At 36.6% G+C, this 27,014-nt stretch overlaps 1 protein-coding gene across 4 annotated transcripts in view; it reads left to right on the top strand.

The window, feature by feature from the left end:
- GLT1D1 (glycosyltransferase 1 domain containing 1) overlaps positions 1 to 27,014 on the top strand; it is a 58,309-nt gene that overhangs the window by 13,110 nt on the left and 18,185 nt on the right. For 3 of the 4 annotated variants that reach the window (XM_061466173.1, XM_061466174.1, XM_061466172.1), the window contains exons 2-8: positions 958 to 1,106; positions 4,660 to 4,765; positions 9,901 to 9,952; positions 13,242 to 13,278; positions 14,699 to 14,755; positions 23,469 to 23,564; positions 24,620 to 24,669. In XM_061466173.1, coding sequence (XP_061322157.1) covers positions 958 to 1,106; positions 4,660 to 4,765; positions 9,901 to 9,952; positions 13,242 to 13,278; positions 14,699 to 14,755; positions 23,469 to 23,564; positions 24,620 to 24,669 — 547 coding nt within the window. Of the gene's footprint in view, positions 1 to 153; positions 207 to 957; positions 1,107 to 4,659; positions 4,766 to 9,900; positions 9,953 to 13,241; positions 13,279 to 14,698; positions 14,756 to 23,468; positions 23,565 to 24,619; positions 24,670 to 27,014 lie in introns of those variants that run through there. The other variant, XM_061466171.1, reaches the window with a different exon arrangement.

The raw sequence follows: 27,014 nt of genomic DNA, 5'->3' as shown, positions 1-27,014 counted from the left end.
TCTCGGAAACGTGGGTTTGATCAATGGAAACATTGATAAATGACTCTGGTTTCCATGGGAGGAATTGTGAGCCTGAGTATAAAAGAAAAGGCTAAAACAAGGCTCACCAAAATGCCTAAAGTAAAGCTCCCTGTAGTCAATCAGTTTCTTGACTTTGGCAGTCTTTCAATCAATGTTTTAATATTAGGAACCATAAGGATGAATAGGTGAGCTAAGGAAGTGTGGGGGTGTGGTGGTGTTGGTTTGGGTGTTCGTTTTGTTTTATGTTTTCTCTTTGTTAGAAATTGAGATGTTTAAAAAAGACTGTGAAAATGTGTAATTAACTTTTGTGGGTTTTTTTTTTCTTATACTTCAATTATCCTGTGCCTTTTTTACAAATGGGTAAACTAAGACAAGAAGCAATTAAAGCCACAATCAAACAAAAAGGGGATACAATTTTAACTCTCCAGTTTTATTTAGGTATTCATTTATTTGCATATTCTGTGTTTTCAGTAGCATTGATCAGCTGGATGTATTTGTGCTGTTTTCACTCAGTGGCCTTTCTACAAAATAAGAATCGAAGAAACTCTAAGATAAAGATCTAACACACTCAATTCCAAAGGAGTCTTTTCAGCATATTAAGCAGAAGCTCAATCAGGAAAGATCCTGATTGTGCTTCATTTCTGCTGATTTCCAGAGGTGATGCTGTAGGCTTGGGCTTTAAAATGGATGCAGATTTTGTTGCTTGGAAATGTGCCTGTGGCTTCACAATGCTGAAGGTAATAAATGTTTTCCAGTAAAAAAAAACACAACCTTGTGAATCGCTCCATGGTTGCTTGAACAAAATGAGCATAAATGCGAATATCACCAAAATTATTAAGGAAAAACATTTTTATTAGGCTTATTTTATATATTAGCATGCCTACAATGTTAATAGTGTATTTTTTTGTTCTTTTTGTATTTGTTCTGATAATGAAGGAATCATCTACATGCTGCAGGTCACATCTGTGTTCTTAAAGATGCTTTCATGTATGAAAGTCAAACTGAAATAGCAAACCTAATCTCCACAGACAAGTTTGATGGAGCCCTGGCCATTCATCTTTATAAAGGAGGCAGACTTCTGCAAGGTAATCCTCTTTCTATTTTGCAGTAAAAATACCTCTTAAGAAGGTATTGAAAGAGAAGAAAATGAATAGTTATAAATGTATAAACCCACACATACTGTAGTTATTCTGTTTATCCATTTAAACAAATGTTCAGAAATACTGATAATCTTTCTCTGTGCGAGATCTAATCCAGGGAGGAGAGAACTAAATAAATGTACTTTTAAAGCACATAATGCATTTTATGATTAAGTACTTTAACTACATTAAGATAAGAGAATTATATTAACATTAAGATATTTTCAGCAAATGTGTTCCTTCAGAGGATAATGGCTTGGCTAAGTATAGCTGAGGTCAAATAGAAAGTATAGAGGCTAATTTGATTTTTCTGCTCAAAAAAGAGTCAGGGTTTTTTGGACATTAAATAACTTTAAGATGTTGTTCATGCCAGCTAAACTATAGGAGACAGGGTATTACCAGAAAACTAATAAATTTTTCTGTTGTATCTAGCCACATAGCACAAAATTTAGCCTGACATTAATGATACACTAGAAGCCCTGACTTTCAAAATTACAGGCAGTCACCTTCTGAAATTGCAGGTGTGGATCCATTTCTGTGTTGTACAAATCTATTCACTTGGACAAAGACAAGTAATTTGATACTTTCATCAGATCTCAGTATAAGTTCTGTTGTGCTGGTTTTCAGACTTAAGAAGTCCCCCTGCAATTTGTGCTGGTGGGTTTTTAGAAAGCCTGAATTATTACATCTGGCATGCTTGTGTATCTTGTGTTACAATGAAGCTCTGATTCTGGTAGGGACCCTAGAATACAAATAAAGTAAGTAATTCTCCAAGATGATCTCTGCTAACATATGTATTAAGATTTCTCTTGTTGGAATATAGAGATGATTGGTTTTGTGACAAGATCAAGAATTGTTTTGGAAGATGCTTATGGAAGGTCTGAGGACTATCTCTTTTTTTGCTAAGGAATAAAAAAGAAGGTTGCATTTAAAATGTTTACTCTAAAACTGTGTTGTAGTTTTGACGTGCATAGCATTGCCCAAGTGCTGTTGCTGTTAGCTTTTCAAAATTGCAAGTAACCTGCAGAGCTTGATACTTGAATGATTTACAAAAGCTCAGTAATTTAAATAAATCGCAGTCACACTGTTCCAAAATGCATTTGCAATAATTGAAAGAAAAATAAAAGAAATCTGAAAAGCAAGGCAGTAAATAATATGATAGCTGGGATGATCCTAATAAAAGTTATTGTAGACTTCTTGGAGGGAAAAAGTGATTTGAAGGAGATTCCTGTTTCATGGAATATGTGTTCTTCCATACTGTCTATATGATGAATTAGCATAAAGAAATCCAGTGATTAGAACCATACTGCCATTACTACCATACTACCAATCTTTTGGGCCTTATTCTGGAAACTTTGTTTACATGATTGGGGATGTATGATCAACACATGTAATGGATGACAGTAGTTATTTACTTGTTTTATTTATTAGAGAGACAAATTATTGCAGAAAGCCTCTTGAAGACTAATGCTGTGGTGCTTTGCTACAAACCTTAAATTAAACCTAAAAGCTCTATATACTTAGAGTATAATATCTAAAAATGCCAAAGAAAGTCTTTTAAGTAGCCAGAATGGCAATTAGTCTTTCATTCTTTTTGTTTCTTTCATTTAGTAATGAAGCAATTAGCAATGCTAGTAAATCCTCATCTTAAAGCTCACTTAATTTTCAAATATAAATGGAAAACATAGAGTACCTTTTCTATTTTTATCAACATATTTATTATGTTCCTCATTTGCTTTAAGATTTCTTTATATGCTTGATTTTAACCATTAATTTTAATCATGAATTATAAGAGCTCATTGAATTTAACCTGTCATTTCTCTCCAACCCCTTAAGACACTGGATATTTACAGAAAGTGTCACTGATAGTTTCCACAGTCATGAACATTCAAGGTCATTTATGTTATCTCCTAGAAGGAAGAACCTGCACCAACACAGCAACCCCTTATGCCTGGTTGGTGGTCCACTGCTGAGGATAGTGTTGTCTACGGAGTCCCTCATCCCTCTCCCCTTCCATCTGATAGCAAAAGTGAAAAAACAGAGCACATTTTGTGCCTTTCTTGATACACAGTTTGTAGTGGCAGTATGGCCTAACTGCCTATTCTTGTTCCCAATCAGGAGGAAACCTTGGCTTCATCTGTTAAAACTAAGAGGTCTGCAAAATCCACAAAACTGGTCATCTTAATGGCAGGTTTTGTAGGCTGCCTTATTGGAGACTGCTTCCTTTGCAAGACTGCAGTCCTGTTTGGAATTTAAAACAATGTTTTGCATGTAGTAATTAGCCACCAGGAGGCTGTTATTTGTTAGCTTAATGTGGTGTAAAACTGACCGCTTAATTGGTTTCAGTGCTGAAACAATCAACAGTAAGCATTATTGTCTGGTATCTTGATTAGTTTAAGGGGAGAACATTACTGGTGACTTGTCAGTTACTAAAAATTACTTGACTTGAAAAGAAATACTATTAGAAAGGAGTATCTTGCACTACTATTGGCTTTTCTGTTTTCCTCTTAAGTGATCTTTGACCATGTCCATGTAGGTCTAGCAACTGTTAGCATAGAAGTGCTACACTTACCTGTTCTGGTGGCTTTACCCTTTCACAAATATGAATTTATTCTGATGCCATATATCAAAACTAGGCTTTTACCAGAGAGCGTACACCACAAGGATATGTATGATTTTGTTGATACTCTAAAATTTGAATGATGATAAGGTCTTGTGCAGAATGTCTCATAGCCAACATGACTTCCTCTGCTCATACTCTTCTGAGCACTGTAAGGCATTGTAAAACAACTTCCTAACTTGAGTGATCACAGAGGGTCTTGGAACAACCAGTTATAAGCACAGATCCATCTTCTGGGATGGCATTAGGAAAAACAGTGGGTTTGTTGCAGGTTCACATATACTGCCTTATTTAATTTGGTGGCCTTTTCCAGTGGTGCAGATCCATCTATATTTTTTGTAGCAATAAAACTGGCTTCAGAAGTCAATATTTAAAAAAAAATTAAAAAATCAGTAACCAGCTTTGCAGGATGGTTACCCAAACCCCTCCGTGTTGGAATGCTTGAGGAGGCAGTGAGTGAGTGGCTGAGGCTAAATACCTGTGACAAAACCTTGCAATACTTTATCTTATTAAATGTGAATAGCATTTAAAATATATAGGCTGTTTGGTGGGCTGCCAAGAAGCTGATTGGTTTTACTGAGCATGGAAAAGGCAAAGAAGTGTCTTATAGAGACACAGCAGATAACATGCTATGGAAGTGCGTAATTACTGTATGGGGTGTTTTCAGTGCCCACGTCATGAAAGTTCAAGTTTCTCCGTTTCCTTTTCAAAGGCTTTTGCTTACATAAGTGATACAGTATTATCAGTATACTCTTATACTGCTAATGTTCCTGTCTAATCATTGCCACTACATAATCTTAAGTCCTTTCCAACACTAACCATTGTATGATTATATGTTTCTATGTTGGTCAACTTTACATTATAGTCATTGCTTTGCAGGTAGCAAAATTCCTTTTGGAATTATCTTTGGTGGGACAGATGTAAATGAAGATGTCAAATGTGAAGAGAAACATCGGGTAATGGGAGCAGTGCTAGAAGAAGCCAGGTAAAACCATGTGTGGAAGGTTTATGACAAGAAATTGCATTTTTGTAATGGCAGATCTTTTTCTTCATAAAACATAGTCTGAATGCAGTCTGTTCATTTTATATTTCCTCGTATTTGTCCGTGTAAGAGTTGATGGAGATACTGCTGAAACTTGGTCTCTTGGGTTGTGAATTTTCAGAGACTCAAATCCCATTAAAAGCTAATGAAATATGTACTCTTACTAACTAATCCTGTGCTTTGCCTACTGAATTCTGTTTTGTGGAATAATAGAACTATGCATGTGATGAGGATATAAAATTCTAAGGCAGGTGAAAGAAACAAGAGTAATAGCAGGAGTACTTAACCTGGGATTTGGTAGCATGTTGCTCTGTAGAATAATCTGCTTTATGGGTAGAAGTTATAAAGGCAGCCTTTGATGGTTAGTATAACTCAACACCATAGCAGCTTGATTGTGGCTTATTTGACATGTTTGTAATGGATACAATTTTATGAAATCAAGTTTAGATTTCTTACCAAAATTATTTTAGACTATTTATATTTGCAGAGATTTAGGTAAAGAAATGCACATCTAAATATCTGAAACAATATCCATACAGTTCTCATTTGTGCAGAACTATCCTGGCCACGAAGTGGCTGATATTTGGTATTTAAATAGTGAATCTTTAGTAGTGGAGGTAGTTAATGGTGAGTTAGTGGTGGAGGTCTGATTATTTAAATTGCAAATATTTATTAGTGGTGGAGGTCTGAATATTCTCATTAAATCTTGTTGTAGTAATAGAAGCATAAACGAGGTAGGACTCTGTTTGCAAAGGCCCTGTGCCAGAAGTGCTAAATGTTGCACCAAGTTGTTTCTTTTTCTTTTTAAACTTTTGCTTCTTAGTAAATTCTGGTTTATATTACATATATTCAAACACATAAAACATTCTGTATTGGAATTAACATTTCATTCCCGTACAGACCAAGATGCTCAGCACACTTAAGTGAGATAACAACTAAAAGTAACTGGTGTTTGTCCTGGTCATCACAGAATCGGACCTCTTGGAGGCGTGGCTTTTAGCTTGTTGACAGAATTCTTGATAATAATGCAGATGACTCGCATACAAAGATTTTGTTCTCCCCCCCCCCCCCCCGATAATGTGATCCTTTCTCTAGGTACGTGAGCAAAGAAACAGGCTGAAAAATGTCTTTAATTTCAATTTCAATGTCAATTTCAGTTTTTTAGGTGACTTGACAAAGGAGTATTTACAGGGTGTTTTAATGTCCATAAAATTCCTAGTAACATGTCAGTGTAGTCATTTAATGTAGTTCAAGAAATCAGAGAAAGTGACTGAGAACCAAAAAGCATTACTCATTGTTTCAGCATCTCCAGAAAAGAAGTGTCCTTTTGCTTGCCTTCAGCAGTGTTTGATCATTTCCATGTTTGGCCAGTAAGCCCTTTTCTTATTGGAAACTAAAGCATTTTACAGATGTAGAGATTCCAGTGGATGACATTAAGCAATAGTTTAAGTTTTACTGAGATTGAGGCTAATGTTACCATTTTATGTGTAGCCAGCATAATAGCTCACCGATGGCAGGGATGGCGCTACTGCTACCTCTCTTGCGCTCCTTTTCCTTTCTCTTGCTTGTGGCTGTGTGATCCACTCTTCCTTGTGCCAGGACTGGACTGCTTTTTGAGCAGGTTTAACTCACTAAATGGTGTAAAATTGGCTTCTTTTTTTTTTCCGGGTTAGTTTTCTACCCCTTTAATAAGAAAAGTCAGCTTGTGGAAGGATACGAGAAAGGATGTCTTCTTGGTGGCAGTAAGTTGCTACAGCAGGTCACTCAGCTTCATGGACTATACTGTGCCTGAGCCTCTGATGACTTGAGTATTCTGAAGAGTCATCACTCCAGAATTGAGCTCTACATAAGCGAAGGGGGTCCCTGAGTGTACAAGGTGAGATAAAATTTAAGCATCTGGAACATCTTATCAAATCCAGTGGTACTGCTTGCATATTTACTTTAGGAGAACTTAACTACTTTGCTGAACAGCGCTTGATCAGGATACTGTCTCTGTTCATTCTAGGTAAGACACATAATTACAGTGGGACAGATGCAGCAGTATGGATTTTAGTTCATGTTAGCAATGAGGAAATGCATACTGAATCTGCAGCAGGCTTGTATCTCGTAGTTTTACCTTTGCCAATAGCACTATATGTTCTAGCTGTTATTAGCTAGCTTAACACTGGCATAGATATGGTCTTCTGTCTATTGTGCCCTATAAAATGTGGTAGGTAAACAGATTTTAAAGACGGCACTTAATCACGTTTATTGAGAAATCATTAGGGCATGTTCTTGCGTCTTAGTGTGACTTGTAGTTGGAAAACAGCTTAAGGACCCATTCAAGACTAAGTTTATATACTTGTTTGCTTTTGTTATCAGATAATCAGAAGTTATTCTTTAAACAGGTCTGAAGGAAGAGAAAAAAAAGTATCTAATGTGTCAGCTAAATTTCAGCACTGTGCAAAACGAAAAGTATATAAAACCAGAATCTCTGAGTGCCTATTTGATCCAATTCCGTGTTTAAAATATGATCTATCAGAAGCATAACTAATATACCTGTGCAAAAACTGTTTTACTGAATGTTTGGGTTTTTTTAATGATGATTAAGTTAGGAACTTGAAGTATAGCTTAGTAGCAGGGATTGCCCATGATGTATCAGAATATGTTACTGCATCTTTATTCAGTTGATAATATTTTCTCTGCTACAGGAAAGTAATTCAGTTTTCTAGAACTTACTCTGATTGCATCTCTTACCCAGTATTATCACTAGTATTATTCATTGCATAGCTACTAAATGAAACATTGATTTTATTGTTTTTTTTCTTTATTGATTGCAGGGTTCTAAGCAGAAAGTATCATGAATTGTAGATTACTTGTCCAGTACAATATACCATCACATTCCATAAAACAAAGTATTGAACATTGTCTAGCTTTATGAGTGTTTCATTTTTAATCAAATTTCTCTAAATGGTAGTTGTACTCCTCTAGGGTACTTTTTTTCTGTGGAACAGTTTCGTAGACTTAGGCGCAACAGAGTTTTTTTCTGCTTGTTAATGCAGTGTATTGAAAGTGTGATTGCAAAAACTGGAAGAGGAGCATGTACAACTTGACAAAACAAGCATTTGCAATGGCTTTAATAACCTTAAAGCTGTCAAGTTGTATATATGAAATTCATTGTAATACCATAAAGCAGATACTACGAAACAAATGTATGGGAATAAGGTCTGGAATAAGGTTTGTTTCAACAAACAAAAGTAGGAGTTATAATTCAGCATTTATGTGACTTCTAATGAATGATTGTGATTTCATGTCCCCAGATTATAATGTCTCCAATAGGAAAGCACTGTTCTGGTTGTGACTCGGCAATGTGCTTCATTTCTAGCCATTGAGGTGTCATAGGGTCATAGTCATAGGGTCGGCTCAGGACAGAAACGTTATGTCTATGAAAAACAAACACCAAATCAGAAGTGTAATATGTGATAACCTCTTTTTTATATTCAATATCTATAAAAGCAGTAAAAAAAAAAAAAGCAACTTCGCTTAGCAGGCATTTTGTGTCTCATATGAAGGAGGCATTCAAAGATTTCTATTCCACAGTACTGATAGTCTTCAAAAATGGTCCCATTTGTGGTTCCAGTTAACACTAAAATACCATTTGAGTAAAGTCAAAGTATGTGTTTACATTCCATCACAACTTAAAAGCTACATTAAAGCCCAGCATGTTCGTAAGATCTCTTCTGAACAGGAATTCTTTATTAACTCTGACTCCATAAAAGTATCTTGTGTGACTTTTTGGTATTAGACCAAGCTCCCATTAAGCATAACTTGTTTATCTAGATGGCTTAAACATCTGACTTTTGTGGCTAAAGTCTCTCTGTGCTGAGAAACCCAAAAATAAAAACTGCTGCTTTTAAATGTTCTCTGATGTAACTTTTCCATTATGTGAAATGATAGTGTGCTACATCCATTTCATAAAGGCACATAAGTAGAAGTCCAGCTGAGCCATTATAAACAGCCATAAGAGAAAAAGTGGAGGTAAGGCTGGGAATTAAAATTCTCTTTTTTGCTGCCAGATGACAACTCTAGTCATTAAGTTATTCAAGTATACTTCGGTTTGCTTGTTCATATTTTGGTATTATCATTTATATATTATTGTAAAGGAGGCGTAGATGGTGTTAGTATACTATTACAGTTCTTTCATTTAAAGGCCCTTCTCATATCAAGAGTCTTAAGGTGATAACAGTCAAAGTGCCCTTCTGTAAGTATTGTGTCTGGCTAGGTTAATGGTCTCTTTGCTTGAGATGATGACTGTGGTAACTCCAATTTCTGGACACTGAATTCTTCCCTATTTATTATAGAGGAATATCAGGCATTTAACTCAGCACTGCAAATTTCATCTGCACTGCAGGTGCATAACATTCAGAGCTAGAGCTGAGTGTCCCAGGCCTGTGAAATTTTGGAGCTGAAGTCAAATCACTGGGTCATCTTTCTTCTTTTTTAGTTTAATTAATTCTGGTATTTTTCCTGAAGAATAACAATTTTGTCTCTCAAATGTTTGTTACTCATTGACAGCTTTGACTACTTAGAAGGAGAGAACACTGAGGAAAGGTTTAAAGAAAAGTTCATCTACTCATTTGAATTAAACTCAATTGGAGTGAGTTGCAAACAGTGGGGCTGGGTATTGTCAAACAATAGTAGTATGAAGGTTACTGGACTTAAGATCCCTTCTTACCTAGCTTCCTGATTAGGAAGAGGGCTAGTGCAGCTTGTAATGATGTAGAAACAGGAAATGCTAGCTCACTACTGCAGCTGTACATATTAATCAAATAAATGGGGGTATTTTCCTATTAAATGGGTTTTCTCTTACTTTAAGAAATCCTCACTTTAACTCCCAAGAGCTCTAAGTTGGAAAGCCTGAAGAGGTACCCTTTGTTTCACCAGTATTTTCTGGTAAAACAAATAGAAAGCCTGCTTTCTGTTTTTCATCTATAATAATGCTCTTTGTTCTTACAAAGAATTTTTCTGAAGTACTTTCCTGGTTTTATGTTTAAACACTTTAAGCAGATGTTCCCTACTATTTTTGTCCATTTAACTAGGTTTGCAGTGGCTTTCACGGTGAAAATGAAGGAACTGGCAGCAGCAGAGTGGGTATGTTTACATGATGATGGTGATGCTTATAGTAACTATGCATTCTCCTAAAATGTTTTCTAAATAATGCTAGAGAATTGCAATAATCTTCATATTCTGTATTCCTGTTTTTCCTTTCAGAGAAAGCATTTCATATTTATGTACTTCAACAGGTCAAATAGATCTGGCATTTAAAAGCTGTTTAGCATTTGAAAAGAGTATACAGCAGTTTAGGAAATGTTTCTCTCTAACATTTAAAACTAATCGTTGCTGCTGTTATCGAGATTCTCCTGATGCCATCCATATGCATGTATTGTTTCTTTTTGCATCATTTAATAAACTCTGTGTTGCTAAAATGCAGTAAACAGCTTTACTTACAAGAAAGAATTAGGAAGAATAATTTGAAAATACTTGTTTTGTCAACACTGGAAATAGAATGAACATTTTAAAGTGAAATCCAGAGGTAAAACTGAAGTTGTGCTAAGCCCAGCAATATGTGATATACAGCCCTGTTGACCACGCCTTGAGGAATATGTAGCACATAAGTAGCAGTTAACTTTGTTGAAACTCATCTCTCCTTCTGAAAAGTGAATGAAATACACTGTGCTGAATGATATATGGGAAAAACACTGTATAAAATTATTTTCATCCAGTAGTATAGTGGTTAAATACATATGGCAATGTTTTTGGAGGATATAATTTAGCCAGGAAAGGACTGGGAATAATAATGGTTTGTCCAGTTTCTCTCCATTTAGTTGGTACCATTACATCTGCTGTATTGCAAGTCTACTTCAGTGATACAGTGCAATTATTTTAGCATCTGATGCTCCTGCTTGAAAACAGACTGGGTCAACATTTTCACCCCTGCATGGTTAAGCTGATGGCAGACTTCCAGTGGAGAAAATTGAGACAAAGCCTTGAAGTAGACAGTGCTCAGTCCTGGTTTCTGGTTTCTGAAGACAGTAGTGTCAGGCTGCACTAGTGACCTGTGAAAAACTCCACATGAGGCCGCAGGGCTTGCTGATATTCTGTGCAGGGTTAGCTTTCTAACTAACTTCTTAGCTAAAAACTTGAACTGGTTCATAGAGAACTTCACTGAGCACCAGATCCAGTGCAGAGCAAGCAGTAACTATTTGGCTGACAGTAAGGGGCAACACACTGGGATAAAAACAACAAAGCAGGACCACCCTCTTGCAAGCTGCCACCAGTTGTTAGCTCCACTCACCTCATCTTATGAAACATCAGCTGAAGCTGAACAATAAATGCAAGAAGTAGAAACTAACTGCTTGGTATCTCTTCAGTTCTGACTTGCATTTTACAAACCCATTAATACACCCTTGCCTAAAAAAAAAAAAAAATCACTTGGAGTGGAGCTTGTACAACAGTTCAAATTAATTTTCAATACTTTGTTTCAGCATGAGTTGATTATTATTTTTTTAGTCTGTTTGCATTAGAAGGATACCTGAGCAGGCACAGGATCTGGTATTTACATTACAAATGTAACTTGGTTTTAATAATTGCTAACATTAACTTCATGATGGGTAAACATGAAAGGCTCAGGTTCCGTCATAGGTCTTATGCCAGAAAAAGACAAAGTAACAGAGTATGAGGAAGAAAAACAAACTTGGATTTTGAGATTCCTTTGAAATCAGCACCTCAAATGTTTTTAAATACTTTGATTGTTTTTTACCTAAACACCTTTGTGCTCTGGGCCTATTCTTAGTGTTTTGGAGAAGGTCTGCAGTAGACTGACAATTGGAGGCAAGTCTGTCAAGTCCTAAATTGACATACCAACTGCTGATCTGTGTCTTAAATGCTGAGGTTTGTGTTGTTTTTCTAGCTGTTATCTTCATGTAAAGGGTGAAAGCAAACGCCACACATTTACTTTCAAACAGTGAAGAATAAGAATGCATCTTTCCATACTGAGGTCACAGAATATTAACAGTTTTTATATATTAACTCACACTGATGTGAACTGCATTATTCCTTTAATGTGTGCTTTATTTGTTAGATGGTCAATTAAGAATTTGAATTACGAACATGTAAGCAATTTCACTGTGCTCAAGGGCTATATCTTCTGACAAATCCTTTTCTATTACATTGAATAAATTATCTTTAATTATTAACTACATAATGCAGTATTTATAATGTTCTTTGTTCCAGGTAAGTTTGAAATACTGTAAAAGACCTTGTGCTTACAGTCAGTGTTTTATTTCAGTAGTGGGAAACTGGTGCATAAGGATTGGAAGGTTCAACATAATTAAAAAAAAATGAAGCAATAGCATTAATTGAAATTCTTACAAGAATATAGTTCAAAAGTGAAACATTCAAGGTTATATTGAGCAAATCTGTTGGAGATTACACCAGTTGAGTAATACCTTAGCATACTCCTTTACAGGCATTGCAACCAGTGCTTTTTAGAGCAACTAGCACAAAGGTTTGCCCAAATACTGTGAGCTCAAAAAACCTCTGCTTGTTTGCTGGGGAGCGTTGGGTTTTTGGTTTTGGATTTGTTGTGGTTTTGTTATCATATATAGAACATTCTCAAGAATACTTTGATGTTTTTGTGGAAAAAATGTATTCCCAAATTCATGATTTGAGTTGTAGAAAGAGACTGAAATAGGAACTTGCTTATTTAATCACTTAAATGAAATAACTAGCTTAGTAGCACTTTGGGAGTAGCTTTGGAAGTTGTAAGTAATTACTTTTTAAAATAGCTATTTTCAAATAATTTCTTATGCAATTTTTATTTGGGGATATTCTGCAATAACTACTATTGGACAGTTTTCCTGTGTGAACAAGTCCATCAGCAATTTCTGGAAAGGTTCGAGGTAAATGTGGTTTGTTTCATGCCCAATGTGTATAAAATTCTATTATGGATAAATGTAGACTGTGGTTTCAAAACCAGCTATAGTTTTTCTCTCAAGATGTAATATTTTTGGGGAAGTAGGGCTGTTCTGTAGTTGCAAATCTTTCTATTCTAGGGCGATATTTTAATTTCCTATGCAATAAGCAGTTAATGATTTTGATGAAGGATACAGAGATAAATTAAAAATACATTTGCACAACTTTGTAATTGTGTTAATTGCAAAATTGATTCATTGATACTGTAAATGTTCACTGTAAATGTAATCTGCATTGCTGGGTTTTGGTGTACATTAAGTGTATCTCTCTAATTGTCTATTTTGATTTTTAATAGTCGAAAGAAAACCACACTGATGTGCATTGTGTTAGACCAGTTGGGGTTTTTTGAAGGTTGATATTTTATAGTGAACTAAGAAAGTTACTTTTCTTCTCCTTCTCTTTAAAGCCAGATGCTAGGAAGAAAATATATGTCCAGACTCAAGGTGAGAGTTTTGAAATATTGACTAAGGCATTCAGTTTATTAATTTATTTTTACACAGGAAATATTTTGCTGAAATGGGTATGGGATTTGAAGTCCTGATTCCACTGAAGTTGAGCTTTTTGCCATTTACATTAACTGGGGCAGTATTGCAGTCTCTTAGCCTAAATTTTCAGCTTTTTGTTCTTTTCAAAAAAAGCTTCCTCGGATTCCTTACAGTAGCAATCTGAAAGATAAGGTCATATCTAGGGGAGCACCGAACTTTCTTCAAAGTATATGGAAGTTTTGATGCAGTATGATTATTCTCTGAAACTAAATTCCTTTTAATGCGTGGAGTTCCCAGCATAATGATGCCCAACAAGTATCTTATCCAAAGTGCTTGAGTAGTCTAGGGACACTCAACTCAGCATTTTAGATGTGATTGCTTAAGCTACAGCTCCCGATTGATCTACAGATTCCAAAGCTCATTTGGTATATTTAATTTTCAAAGAAAATAAAATTGTTTTCAGAACTACTATGTTGAAAAGCTCATTATGAGGTCTGTTTAGGCCATATTTAGTCTATATTTAAGACCATTGGGAGGCAATAGCTAAGATATTTAAAAAATAATAGTTTCATTAGTAAAATAATTGATCTTAAGGTCCTTTCCAACCCTAATTATTCTATGATTCTATGAGGCAAACCAAATAAATTAACATTCAGTTTAAATTAATATTTATGTAATTTTATATAATTTTAATTTGCTATCTTTGCCTTATGTTAAGGACTTAGAATCATAGAATAGTTAGGGTTGGAAAGGACCTTAAGATCATCTAGTTCCAACCTCCCTGCCACGGGCAGGGACACCTCACACTAAACCATGTCACCCAAGGTTCTGTCCAGCCTGGCCTTGAACATCGCCAGGGACGGAGCATTCACAACCTCCCTGGGCAACCCATTCCAGTGCCTCACCACCCTAACAGGAAAGAATTTCCTCCTTAGATCCAATCTAAACTTCCCCTGTTTAAGTTTTAATGCGTTACCCATTGTCCTGTCACTACAGTCCCTAATGAAGAGTCTATCTCAGCTGACCTGTATCTGTTTTGGAATATGTCCCCTTAGATAATACTATCCCCTGTATAGATTTTAAAAGGCCAAATATTAGCGAGGTATAAGTGAGCTTAATTCCCTGGATTGCTAAAGAATTTCATGTGTTGTGTGATTGGGCAAAATTTTCAATTGAATTTCAGTTTGATGACTACAGAAGCATTGTGCAGGCAACCTGACCCTGTTGGGATGGGGAAAGTTTGAGATGAGAACAGCTGTGTATGGAATTCAGTGTGCTTGACAGAAATACTGTTTTCTCAGGGCAACACTTCAAGAGCCATAGTTCAGCCATCCAGGGACCAATTAAACATGTTGTGTTTCTCGTTTTGTCTACACAGGAATTAAGACTACACCCAAGGAAACATTTGACTGGTATAGATTTCTACAAAATGCAGGTAAAACTCATTTTTTTTTCTGTGCTCATTATATTTATTCTCGGTAGATGTCAATGATGAAAGAATTTTACAATGTGAAGGGCAACTGATTAGGTTGTAAAATGACTTAATGATAAGGAAAGTGAAAAAAATCTTCCATTAGATTCAGGCAGAATATCAATCGGATTAGTCTGGTTAGTAAACTACATGGGCTGTCTCCACATTTCTGGTCTGAATAGCACCAAAAGATAAAATCATCATGACCTATGGGTCACTGTCTCTTAGAAAGTAAGTTAGACCAAAGCACCAGCACCTGAGCACGCTGTGCATTAAAGTTGTGTGATAGAAACTCTGGATGTCTTTTGCAGAAGAGCCAGTGAGGCGAAGAAGTGATGAAGAAAGGAAATACGTGTTGATGTTTTAATATATGGTCTTGACCTAGAGCCCGTTTCCATTTTCACCAAAGTAACAGCATGTAAGGCAGATGACCTAATTTAAAGACACCTGGTCTTGGCAATGCTTTAATCGTTCCAGCTGCCTTTTCCCTAAAGAAGAATTCGTAGGCATTTTACTGTGGTAAAAATATTTCAATATTATGTTCATCAGTCTGATCTCTGATAGTACAGCTGTTCCCTCTGTTACAAATGAATCCTTACTTGTCAATTGCTTTATCGCATCAGTAAATGTGTGCCATTATTCAAAACTGGTGCCCAATTTTAAACTCAGCTTTGTGACATTATTTTGTTCTCAGTAAATCATGGCACGCAAGCACAGCACCACTAAGATTAATAGTTTTCTGAAGTGAAAAGATTTGTCACTTGCTAGCACAGCCTCAGTGTTGATTGGATCTCGTGTCCAACCACTTTATGATTAAAATATCAGTCAACAGATTGAAGAGGGGGAAGCTCCCCCTAAAGTGCATTTCATCTAATGTATTAGAGACAGTATTTTGCCTAATGTGTACTAATGCAAAAGTGCAAAATAATTCATAATGTACATGAAAAGCAAACTAAAATGTGACTCTGACATCTGTGCCTGTTAAGTAATAACTTGAAAACTGGAATTAGATTTTCCAGTATTATTTTTTTATGACTGTTTCATCCCATCAGTTTTGTCTCTGTATCCATGTGGCAGCCTACAATTTCCACTTCTTTTAATTTTGCCCAAGGAGGTAGGTTTTTTGGCTGTACCAGTTAGGAGCCAGAGTGGATGACTCCTAATTGGAGTTTATAAGGATTTCCCATTGAATTGCTTTTCTGGGTATTTCCAGTTTCAAAGTCTTAAAAATTCTACTAAACTTGGAGAAATCAGGAAAAAAACATCAAAAATAGAAGGCGGTTTTGCTCAGAAGAATATGATTTTGATAGTGTAGGTTTGCACAATGAAGTGCACTTGAAAAGATTCCTAGCTTTCATGCAGATAAAGCTGTCCAATCTGGTTCACCTTTTGGCTTTTATGATTTTTTAAAGGTTTTTTTGATGAAGTTCTGTTCCATATTTAAAAGACATTTAATGATTTTTGTGGGAAATATTTAACCAGGTAATTCTTGCCTGTATCTTTAGTAGTGTCCTTGGAAATTTTTCAAATTCAGGATTCCCAAGACTGAATGTAAAGAAACAGGACATGCCCTACAGTGCAAATTATAATACATTTGAGGCATGAGTGTTAAATGTCCTTGGTGGTCAGACCATACATTGTCAGGTTATTCTTTAAAATAAAATAGGCTGTTCAGAATATTTCAAGACCTTCTTCATAGAACAGACTTCTTATGAATATTCTTTGTACTGATTTGTATTTTTTTTTTAGTCATAGAACAGCCTTATCATCTGACTCATGTTAAATATAACCAGTACATAAATAGTCTCTAAGTTAGTGTAATGGCTTCAGAAAGAATTTAATGGTAAATTTAAGTGAATGGCAGACTACATCAAATACATTTCATTGTGGGAGGCTTCCCCCCACCTCCAGCCCCCAAATGTGAATGGTACTAAACCAAAAGCTAAGAAATCTCAGCTTTTTGGACATTTAATCTTATAGTTTGGGTTGCTAACGAAAATAGCAATAGCCTAAGAGAAACTGAAAGAGTGCTGTGAAATGTTATTGTTATGGGTACAGTACAATCTTAGTACAAAAATCATGGAATTAGTATTTCTTCGCAGCCTCAGTAGCAGACTTGAGAGTTGCACAGGTGATGTTTGTGTATTGTGCATGTGTTAGCTTCTAGCTGCAGTATTTTCAGTGGCTGGCTGTTAAAATATTTATTGACTAAATCTACAAAAACCAGTGTTTAAAGTTAATCTGCATTCTGATTCTGCATTCTGATTAACAGCCAGCTTCACAGTTTGTCCTATGAGGATGAGAGACTGTAGTCAAACCCAGAAGTTGAACCAAGCACAGATTTCAACACAGACTTCCAAGAAGGCAATGTTTTCAGTATATTTAGTAACTCAGGCTGTTTAGGGTAGTGTTGCAGCCTGTGTCAGTCTGGAGGTCAGACCACATGATCAAAATGTTTTTCTCTGACCTTGTAATACAGGAGTCTATAATACAACACCATCAGTTTTCTTAGCCATTTTAGAAGCCTGTTTAGACTTGAGAGAGACAATGAAAGTTCAGGCTTTTGCTGTAAATTGATTGACAAAAAATTACAAGACAGTCTAAGTAAACACTAAAACTGGGACTGATCTTCTCTTAACAATTTAGCTTAGGGATTGAGCATAGCTAGTTAGGATCACAGGCTTGATGTCATCATACTGTGATGAAAGGCTCCTTTTGATTTCAGTGGAATGTGGCTGAAGCTTGTGAGATGTAAAACCTAATAAACACTTAAGACATCATGTGATTAGAAGATGTAGATAGCTAATAACATCTATGCTAATGAACTGAGAAAGCTCTTTTACCCAACAGATAAGACTAATAACTGGTTTCCTGGAAGGTGACATAGAATCGCAGGGTCAGATGCTTACTGCATTGTCAAATAAGACATGCAATATACTTTTGTAGTTTGATTTTTCTACTCTCAGATAATATCTGCTTCCTAGCATGGCTATTTTCAGAGCTTGAAAAGTTTACATAACCTGTAATAATACGGACAGGGATTTACAGAGCCGTTATGTTTTCCTAAAGTTATGCTGGAAATAAAGAACCACGTAAGAAAAATTAAATAGTAAAGGTTTGTGCAGATATATAGTTGACCATAGAAATAATATCATAGCAGCAGTAAGCTGTGTTCCCCAGCAGATCTGAAAGCATAGAGCATTTTTGTTGTCTGATCTGTTAGAAGTAATGAGAAACAGGGGAGAAGAAGGATTTCTGGAGAATTTTGCAGTCTGATTTCTCTGCATTAGGAGCCCGCTCCTGGAAGTTAACAGGCTCATATAATTTCTGTTGTCTTCAGAACCATCTCAGCAATTCTAGCAGTTATTCACTGTTGAATGTGAATGGCAGGATAAACGCTTTGGATACAGTTACTACCTTCCCTTCTCCTTAATTTCTATGAAACAAATTGCTTTGTAAAATAAAAGCTCAACTTCATAAAATGGTAATAAATGTTCAAGATCTGCAGGTGGCTAAGTGTATTTCTGAAATAAGACCTAATTAGGCTAATAATTGTTGAAGTTCTGTGTCATCAGTAACTTCAATTAAGGAAACCATGTCAAACAAGCTGGAAAACTTGGCTGGTCTGGGCAGCTTGTTTTTAATAGTTGGCTTGTGAAAGAGACACAAGGTCAAACTCTTGATGCCAAGAGACTTGAAGTGCGAGTGATGGTATTTCTGCTGTGTGTAGGGAGATGAACGTGAAGCATAACTGTGAATGGGAAGATTTAGAGTATCAAAAATACATGCCAGGTTCTTTACCTCTCAGCAAGGTAATGGTTGATATTTCTCACTTAGAGGCTTGCAGCTTTTCAGGAAGATTAAGGATTTGCAGTAATATATTTATTTTTACTGTACATCTGTGATTACTACATTTTTTTCCCTGATAGTACCACGGGGAGTGGAGTTACATGAATTTACTCTTTCAGAATCTGGTTAGATAACACTGCTACTTATTCTTGCCTTTCTTAGAAAAACAGTGTCCTTCCTAATGTTGCAGAAATGATTTGGGGTTTTTCGTTACTTGTGTTCATGTTTTGCTATCCTGGCATCAAAGTACAGATTTTAATAAAGGCCAAAGTATAAACTATCGTAGTGTGTCATGGTAGTAAAATAGTTGATGTGACAGTTAAACAGTTTCAGATAAGGCACAAACTAGGAGACAGTGAAATCTTAAAACAGCAAACTGCTTATTTCCAGTGTTGCATTATGAAAATGTTTACCATGTTTCACATACTCCATTCTCTCATTCTGTCCTGCAACTGAAGACCTGAAAACAGTTTGCTAAAAATTAAACCCAGTGCTGTTACTGCATGCTTGCAGATGATGGGTAAGTCTAGTTGGATAAGTCTAGATTTGACAAACTTCTGGGCCATGCCATGACGCAGTCATAGCCAGCAGGAGAACATGAATCCTGAGTATTAATCACATTTTATCTATTCACCAGTATATTTTGTGCCAGGTTCCAGTACTATCAACAAATACATTGGAACAGCACTAGGATACCCTTTTGATCATTCAATTCCTCTCTGAAATGTGACGTGCTAAATTGCTGTGTTTCAGTTTTGAGCAGCATAATACCACCTCTGCTCCGTCATGAAAAAGGAGTTGCATGACCGTGGGAGTTCCGTGTCAATTTTAATCTTCCGCTGTGCCTGTCTCATTGCAGCTCACCTGCAGTTTATTTGTTACCATCCCCATAGTTCTGTATGGCATATGAGGCCAGCATAACGTCAAGTTGATGAGAGGAATGAGTTTTCGTAACCCCATCTATCTCTGTTCTTGTTTTGACCTTTCACATATTGCTAAACAGGTGCCCTGCAGGCTCAAGACTAGCTGTGGCCAATGTGCAGCTGTTTTTTATAGATAAAGCCAATGTAACAAATCAGACTACAGCAATAGACAAGTACTGACAATGTATGTGTAAAGGAACATCTCTTACCAGCATTAAACAATTGGTTTTGACACTGAAGGAGATGTTGATTACAGTGGCAAGATTTGACTTGCATTTAGTGTGTAGTGATTCTGAAGGGTGGCTGGAGAACATGTACCATGCAGTCTCTCTTTTTTATAGCCAGTGATTATGTACGGATCTTTCCATTTTGTATTTTCTTTGCAAAGCACGCAGAAGGATGTATGAACTACCAGAAAATTAAGCACAGCGTGGGGTTTCAAATCTCTGCTTTTGTAACACTAACAGAAACAGGAGGAACAGACACAAGCTGCTTTTTTTTTTTTGTTATTTGGGTGTTTGCATGTCAAACAAGATGGAGTCCTAGTGAATGTGTCAGAAGAACGAACCCCTTGATTGTGCCGTATTCATGTATTTCCATTTCAGAACTGAATCACACAAGGCAGTAGTGTATGAAGTAGCCTATCTGGGAAAGGCAGAATGACAGTAAAAATTCACGTATCAAAAGTCTTGTAAGCTCTAGGAAAAAGAAGAACTCTCTTCTCCAGTTTTCATCCAGCTGATGGCTGTAGTTGGTAGAGGCAACTACTGCAGTTATTCTCTTTGTATGTTCCCCTTGTCAGTGTTCTTGTGAGGAAAAAGCATACTAAAATGATTGTTCTCTTGTACAAATGATGTGTCTTTTTTTTTCACAGCAGGTGTGCTAGCAAGGCTTGAGAAAGCAATAGGTTGGGAAACAAGGCGTTGTCTTGATGTGTGCATTTAACCATTTTCAGTAAATGAGCAGAAAGCTAATAAGATATGCAAGTGCTGCTGAAGTTTGATCTTAAGTAGACAGAGAATGAGTAAACTCCCAGCACTAAGCAGTGGCAGTGATGTGCTGGGAAGGCAGTCTTCTCAGGAATGTCTTTATAAGCTTCCAAGTGGATGGAGTGGGGAAAGTCTGCCTGCAAAAATGAACTAGGTGATGACTAAGATGTAAAACATACAATAAAATAAAACCACCTGATTCTTACTTCACTAAATTGGATTGCAAAAGCAAACCTAGCCCTTTTATGATAGGTTTTAGAAATGCCATGTAGAATCCAGTCTCTAGAACAGTGTATCCAGTATCTGCTATTTTGGAGAAAAGTACATAGAGTTTTGTGATACGGTAGTGCTTTGTAAAGTTGCATGAAGGGGGTGGTCTACGGTGAGAGTTCCAGGTTGTGAATGTATTTTCAAAATAACTGTCAGATGAGTGGACTATTTTCATTAATAACTACTATTTTAGGTAATTTCACTAGTGCAATAATAGGATTCTTGCTGATGAGATGCTTGGGAGAAGTACCTATAAATGCCACATGAACTGAATGGCAATATCCAAATTACAAAGTACAATTGCCATCTGTGGGGCCAGTTGCTGGTTTCTGTTTTGGGTTAAGGTTTTTGTACAGGGAGCAGGATGGCAGTCAGTACTGCCCAGAATTGGTCTCTTAGGGCTTTTCATTGTCACAACACTTTTAACCCTCATTTAATAAGATGAAGAGACTGAAAGCCGTAAGACAAAAACAAAATGATGTTAAGGGAGAAGAAAGTTTATTTCAGGTGTAGTTAATGTTGATTAGGTGTCCCTGCCTGTAGCAGGATGGTTGGAACTAGATGATCTTTAAGGTCCCTTACAACCCAAACCTGTTTACGATTTTGTGATTCTGTGGTTAGGGTACTGTCATATTGAGAGTGCAGTAATTCTATAGTCTGTGTGAGAACAGGAAGACGTGTTTTCTCTCTACTTTCTGACTACCTTTTCGGTGCTAACTGTAAGGTTGTTCCAAAACAGCCAGAGCAGAACATTGATAGATGGAAGTTCATGGTGTAAAATGAATATTTGTACCATATGGATAGATAAAACGTGATCTGAATTTTGATGACACTTTCTAGTAATTTGTTTTGTGTGATTTATGTTGTAAATTGAAACCAGTGCCCCATGTCTTAAAAACAAACTGTTAATGGTCCATTGCACCAGAAGAATGCATTTTTTAATCCAGATGTTTGTGTATTAGAAATTACAAATTATTTCTTGGTCCAATAGCCAGAAAAGTATTACTTACCATGTCTGCTGCAGCCGCTCTCAACGACTCAAGCTGTTTAAGTTAAATGAAATAGACTCAATAATGAACCCTGTGACAGGGAGCATTTAGAAGTCCCTGAAATGAATTTTAATTTTAAAAGCAATAACGTTTGAGTATGTAATGAGTTTTTTGATTCTCCCTCTCCCACAAAATATAGGTTTGATGCAGAACTCCTGTTAATACAATTCCTTGACATGAGGGGAGATACTCCTGGCATGTCTTCCAGGGCTGACCCTGTCATTAAGTTACACAACACCATAAGGAAACATAAGCTGCTACCAAGTTTGAGTGATCTTAAATTACAAACTGCATCAGTTCAGTGATGCTGTGTAAGCAGCTGAGTTATTCCTGCAGCTGCTGAAAAGTGGAAGGGAAAGGGAGGAGGAGACCTCAGGGAAGGGAGCTTTGCAGTGTTCAGCAGCAGCAGGTCACTGTGCCACCACAGCTGTCCTTGTGGCCTTCCTGGTGATCATAAATCTCACAGACAGTCATTCCGACCATACAGCATAGCCCTCCTGATACCTGTGTGACATCTCCCTGTATGGGACCGATGCATTAATGTCCCACAAACAGCCTGCTGCTGATGAGCAGCAGTTTGCTGCTCCTTGTTGAACTGCCTAATGTTAGATAATAAGTGTCATCTATCCTTGCCATGAGCTCAATAAATAGGTGAACTGAAGGACAGCAAACTGATTTGTGCAGTACAGTAAATCAAATGTGAACATTCCAGCCTTCTAGTGTTTATTAAATTATGTTGTTGTTATGTGTGTTCATTCAGCAATTTGTGGATTATGTTGGTTTATTATAAGCACATTTTAGAAGTTCATCACATAGTGACCCTTCTCCAGAAGTGTGTTCTGAATTAATTGTGCTGTCATAGAGCCCATGGCAACTGCAGTATCGTACATCAGACCTTCTTTTTCTAATATAGCCTACAAAATTATTTTTTGTGGGTTGTTGCTGTGTATTTACAAGATTTTTAACATTAAAAACTTGTATATTGAGGTTTTTTTCCCCCAAAATAATTTTTCATTTGTGTTTCATAGCAATGAGGTTAGTATAAATGCTTTCCAATAATGTAAATTATCGTTAACTATTCTGTTTTCTACATAGGATTATATTAGGGATAGATACCTATGGGACATTTACCTGATCTTCTATTATAAAGTGTCAGATTACCAGCTCTAATCCCTGCAGCCATTGATTAACTAAACCTCACAATATCCTTGAAATAGGTGCTGAGTTATATGGATGCAGTTTTACACTTCTTATGGGTAGAAATACTGAGAAACACACGGATTTGTACAGTTACCTAGTCAGTCAAAGCTGGGTTCTGGTATTCCAGAATAACAGCCATCATTTTTTTTTGTCCAAATCCTGCACATTGCCTCTGGAAGTAAACTCGTGTGCCCTGTAAAATGACACGCATGATTAAGTTCTCCACTGAGTTGATCTGAGGATTGATGCAACAGCATGAAACAGAGGGAATAATAAGGAAGATTTTTCAGAATGCACCCTGTTACGGTTTTTACTGTGGTATGTGCTCATTCATGAAACAGTTTGGAGTGTTCAGCTTTTTTATCTGCATTTGGACTATTAAAGTTATTTGTTGCAGGTATTCCTACAGATACAGACAGTTTACATGTTTTTCTCTTGATATGTGGACTTCGAAGAGTCAAAGACCCCCTGTATTTAGTAGATGTCTTTTCGGGTAGGTACCGGCTATTTGAATACCCTTGTTTTGTTACTGGGTTCAGATGTGTTTCTTCTAATGTTTATCAGCTTGGCATAAGTTGTTTTATTCGTTGCAGAAAACTTAGTAATATATTTGCATTTAAAAGAAGAAATGCTCATGTAACCATTGATGTGTTCAACGCATTATTTCTGTAGTGCATCTTTTCCAGCCTGCTGGGAATAACAAAGCATCAAAATCAAAGCAATACTTGATGATTGTACTTGTTGGGAAAAGGGGTTTGCTGTTACATATAATATTAATGGAAAACAAAAGATGAGTTCACCTCCTTCAAAATAACTTCTTTATCTTCCTGTCACATGGTTGTTACACTGATTTGCATGTGTGCTAATTAGTATCACTAAAGTTACAAGCAAATTTTACCACCCATCGTTATGACTCCACACTGTAAATTAGGCTGGAGTTTTCTCATAGTCACATAGATGAATGTTTTGCCAGGTTCTGTTTGTCTGTAAAAGGTTCAGATATTCCAAGCCAGAAATTCAGCCTCCACTATTCAGCTTGCTTTTATAAGCCTTTAGCACCTTGTGACACTTACTTAGGAACAAATTACGGTTTATTAAAGTAATTGGATTTGTTCTATTCTGGTATCGAAAAAGCAGCAGATTTCTCTTTTGCATATAACTGAGTATTAATCGTAATGGTTGGAGTTGCTTCTACATGTACCTTTACATAGGAGAAAATTCAAATAATTTTGTCTCAGCAGCCACAGCCACTGCATTATTTAGAGTATTGTTCTCTCGAGATGATTCAGATTTAATATCTGAGCTTAGTTAAATGACCCTTGAATCACAAGAGATTGCATGGAGTAGAAATGCTAAATACTAACTTTTCATTGGAATTCTGAGGAGTAATATGAGGGCTGAGTGTGAGCATGGCACACGTTCAGTCTTTTAAGGAGTAATACAATATTTGCCTAATTCTTTGGTATTCATGCAGCTGTTTGCATTGATTTCAGAGAGAGAATTAAACATTAATAATTTTGATTAATAAATTTTCTTCTTCTGGTTTAGATTGGCACAGAAAGGAACCCAGCATCCATCTGGGCATAATTGGACCTGCAGTAAGTTGCTGTAATTTTTATTTATTTGTCTTTTTATCCCTAAATACCTGTGTTTACTCACATCTGAGATACTGCAATACTTCTTTCCAAACCACAGTAATTCTTTCCAAACTGAACCTAAGGCAGAGGCCTTCTAACTGTTGCAGAGATAAGAAAGTACAAACCTAGCACTTGTAAAGGCTATTCACAACAGGTCTAAACTATAGAAACAGAAGAAATTCCAGTGCTTGGACTTGCCAGGTTCAGAGTTCTGCTATCAGCTAATAGGCTCCCTCACTCAGCATCTGCATTGCAAAAGGGAAAAGCAGCCAAGAGGATTTTTCTAAGGGGGTACACAGTGAGGTAGCCCAACTCCATTCAGGTAGGTTTTTATTAATGCAGACTGTTACCGGGAGCTCTAAAAGAGTTTACAGCGGGTGTAGATTTTGTTTACACACACTGATTTTATTTTTTGTTTGTTTAGAAGGCTTGGGCTAATTTTGTAAAAAGCATTTGCAACTGGATCACTGCAGTTTTATGTCTAGCTCACGCATGTGACTTGATAATGCCATTAGTCTATTATGGTCTCTTAGAACAAAATGTTTTGCGTTCCATTTGACTACAGAAAGAACTTTCATAGGTAAAAGGTATCAAAATATTTGGATTCTAATACTGGTGTGGGTTTATATACGTGTGGGATAGTACAAAATTGTTTAGTGTAACAGAAAGTACTAAAAATGTGAACTCTTTCAGATAAAATAATAGTCTTATTTCAATATGAATAATTTATAAATGAGCCTATCAAATATTTTGAAAGGCAACAGTTGTCGAAGATTTTTTTGCAGGTGTTGTTAATGAGGAATTGTAATGCTCTGAAGGTGCTATCAGATGTTCATTATCCCTGTTCTTACATCTTTCATTCACATGGAGGATTGCATCTTTGTTCCATTCCATTTAGATTTTGATGGCATTTCTGGTAGTCTCAGTTTGTACACAGTTAACAGTTGTCAGCAGGTGCAAAACGATCTTAGGTTTCTGTCTGACACCAGAGAGCAAGAACAGAGCTTGGGCTGACAAAATTAGAACCTGAGTGCCTTAAGGCCTGGTTTACATATACCTGAGAGGGAAGGTGGTGCTGACTAAAATAAAATCAGAAACTGAGTTGTTCTTGTATATTCACATCTCAGATTAAGCTTAGAGTTGGTAGCATTCCTTCAAATGAATTATATGTATTTTAGTAAAAGTGCTGGCCAATATTAATGTGAGACTTCACTTTTTCCCAGCAAGTCACAGAGATCTTGTTTAACAAATCTAGAAGTTACAAATTCTAATTCTCTCTTTTCACGGTCGGTCAGTTAAGTGGCAGCTCCTCTGTGATTGCGAGCTCCCTTTAGATAAAGCGCACGGTTGGGCTGCTGCCTCAAAATGCTGTCATGAATTTCTCAGCAATGGTTTGCTTTTCGTGACGCCCTAGTGCCTAAAAGGGTTTATAATGATGACCATCGCAGTCATTATTATGAATTAATCTGTAAATTGGTGAGGGAGAGGAGGAAAGATGCCTCAGAGCCACCAAAGTGCTTCTCCTAATTCTGTGCTAAATCACGTTCATTCCCACAGCTTCCCATAGCCTGGCAGAGGGACCAGGTGGAGCTGCAGGGAGACTGTCCTGCTGTTTCTGCTTCTAGTGTGTTGCCTATGCCAAGAGAGCATACTTTAAACTAAGAAAATTAATGGCAGCGCTTCTCAAAAGAAATATACATGTACTAAATATATAGCCATAGCAGAAGTCTTGAGAAGGCAGCCTGTAGCCTTAATTTAACCAGTGGAAGGGTATGAGTAGGCAGCAGTGTCATACCAGACAAACTCTAGCTGATGCTAAAAGGGTACTAAAAGCTTCACTGTTGCATCTGGGTAATGTGTTCGTGTCCCTCTAAGTCTCCTCTCTGATTCGTCTTCACGTGAGCCTGTAAACTTGTAGGCAGTCTGTTTTGTGTGAAAATAAATAGAATCTGAATTGGCAAATAAGAACTGTTTTTCTATTTTCTCGTTCAGTTTTGTTCTTTGTATATTTGGGGACATATTTTTTTCTTTTTAAAAGCTGTTTTTTTGCTTTTTTGTCTGCATTTTTTTTTCCATGCTAAAACGCAAGATGATGTGGAAGTGAACTGGTGTGGAAGGCAAATCTAGAGCAGGTGTAATGAAGCTGTGCTTTAAATCAAAAGATGCGCTTGCTGCCTCCAGTGAGGATTTTAAACATTTTAGTCGTCTTTTTACATTTGCTTCACTTCTTCATAAGCTAACATCTTTACAGTAAGCCACCAGAAATAACCCTGTAGCAGTGCATAGGACTGAACCTCCTCAAAACA

Source organism: Pezoporus flaviventris, unplaced genomic scaffold (genome assembly GCF_033815535.1).
Source record: "Pezoporus flaviventris isolate CSIRO_AGI_PZ_B2104156 unplaced genomic scaffold, CSIRO_AGI_Pfla_v1 ptg000041l, whole genome shotgun sequence".
In the NCBI taxonomy this organism is placed as follows: Eukaryota; Metazoa; Chordata; class Aves; order Psittaciformes; family Psittacidae; genus Pezoporus; species Pezoporus flaviventris.
This window is presented reverse-complemented; position numbering and strand designations above follow the sequence as displayed.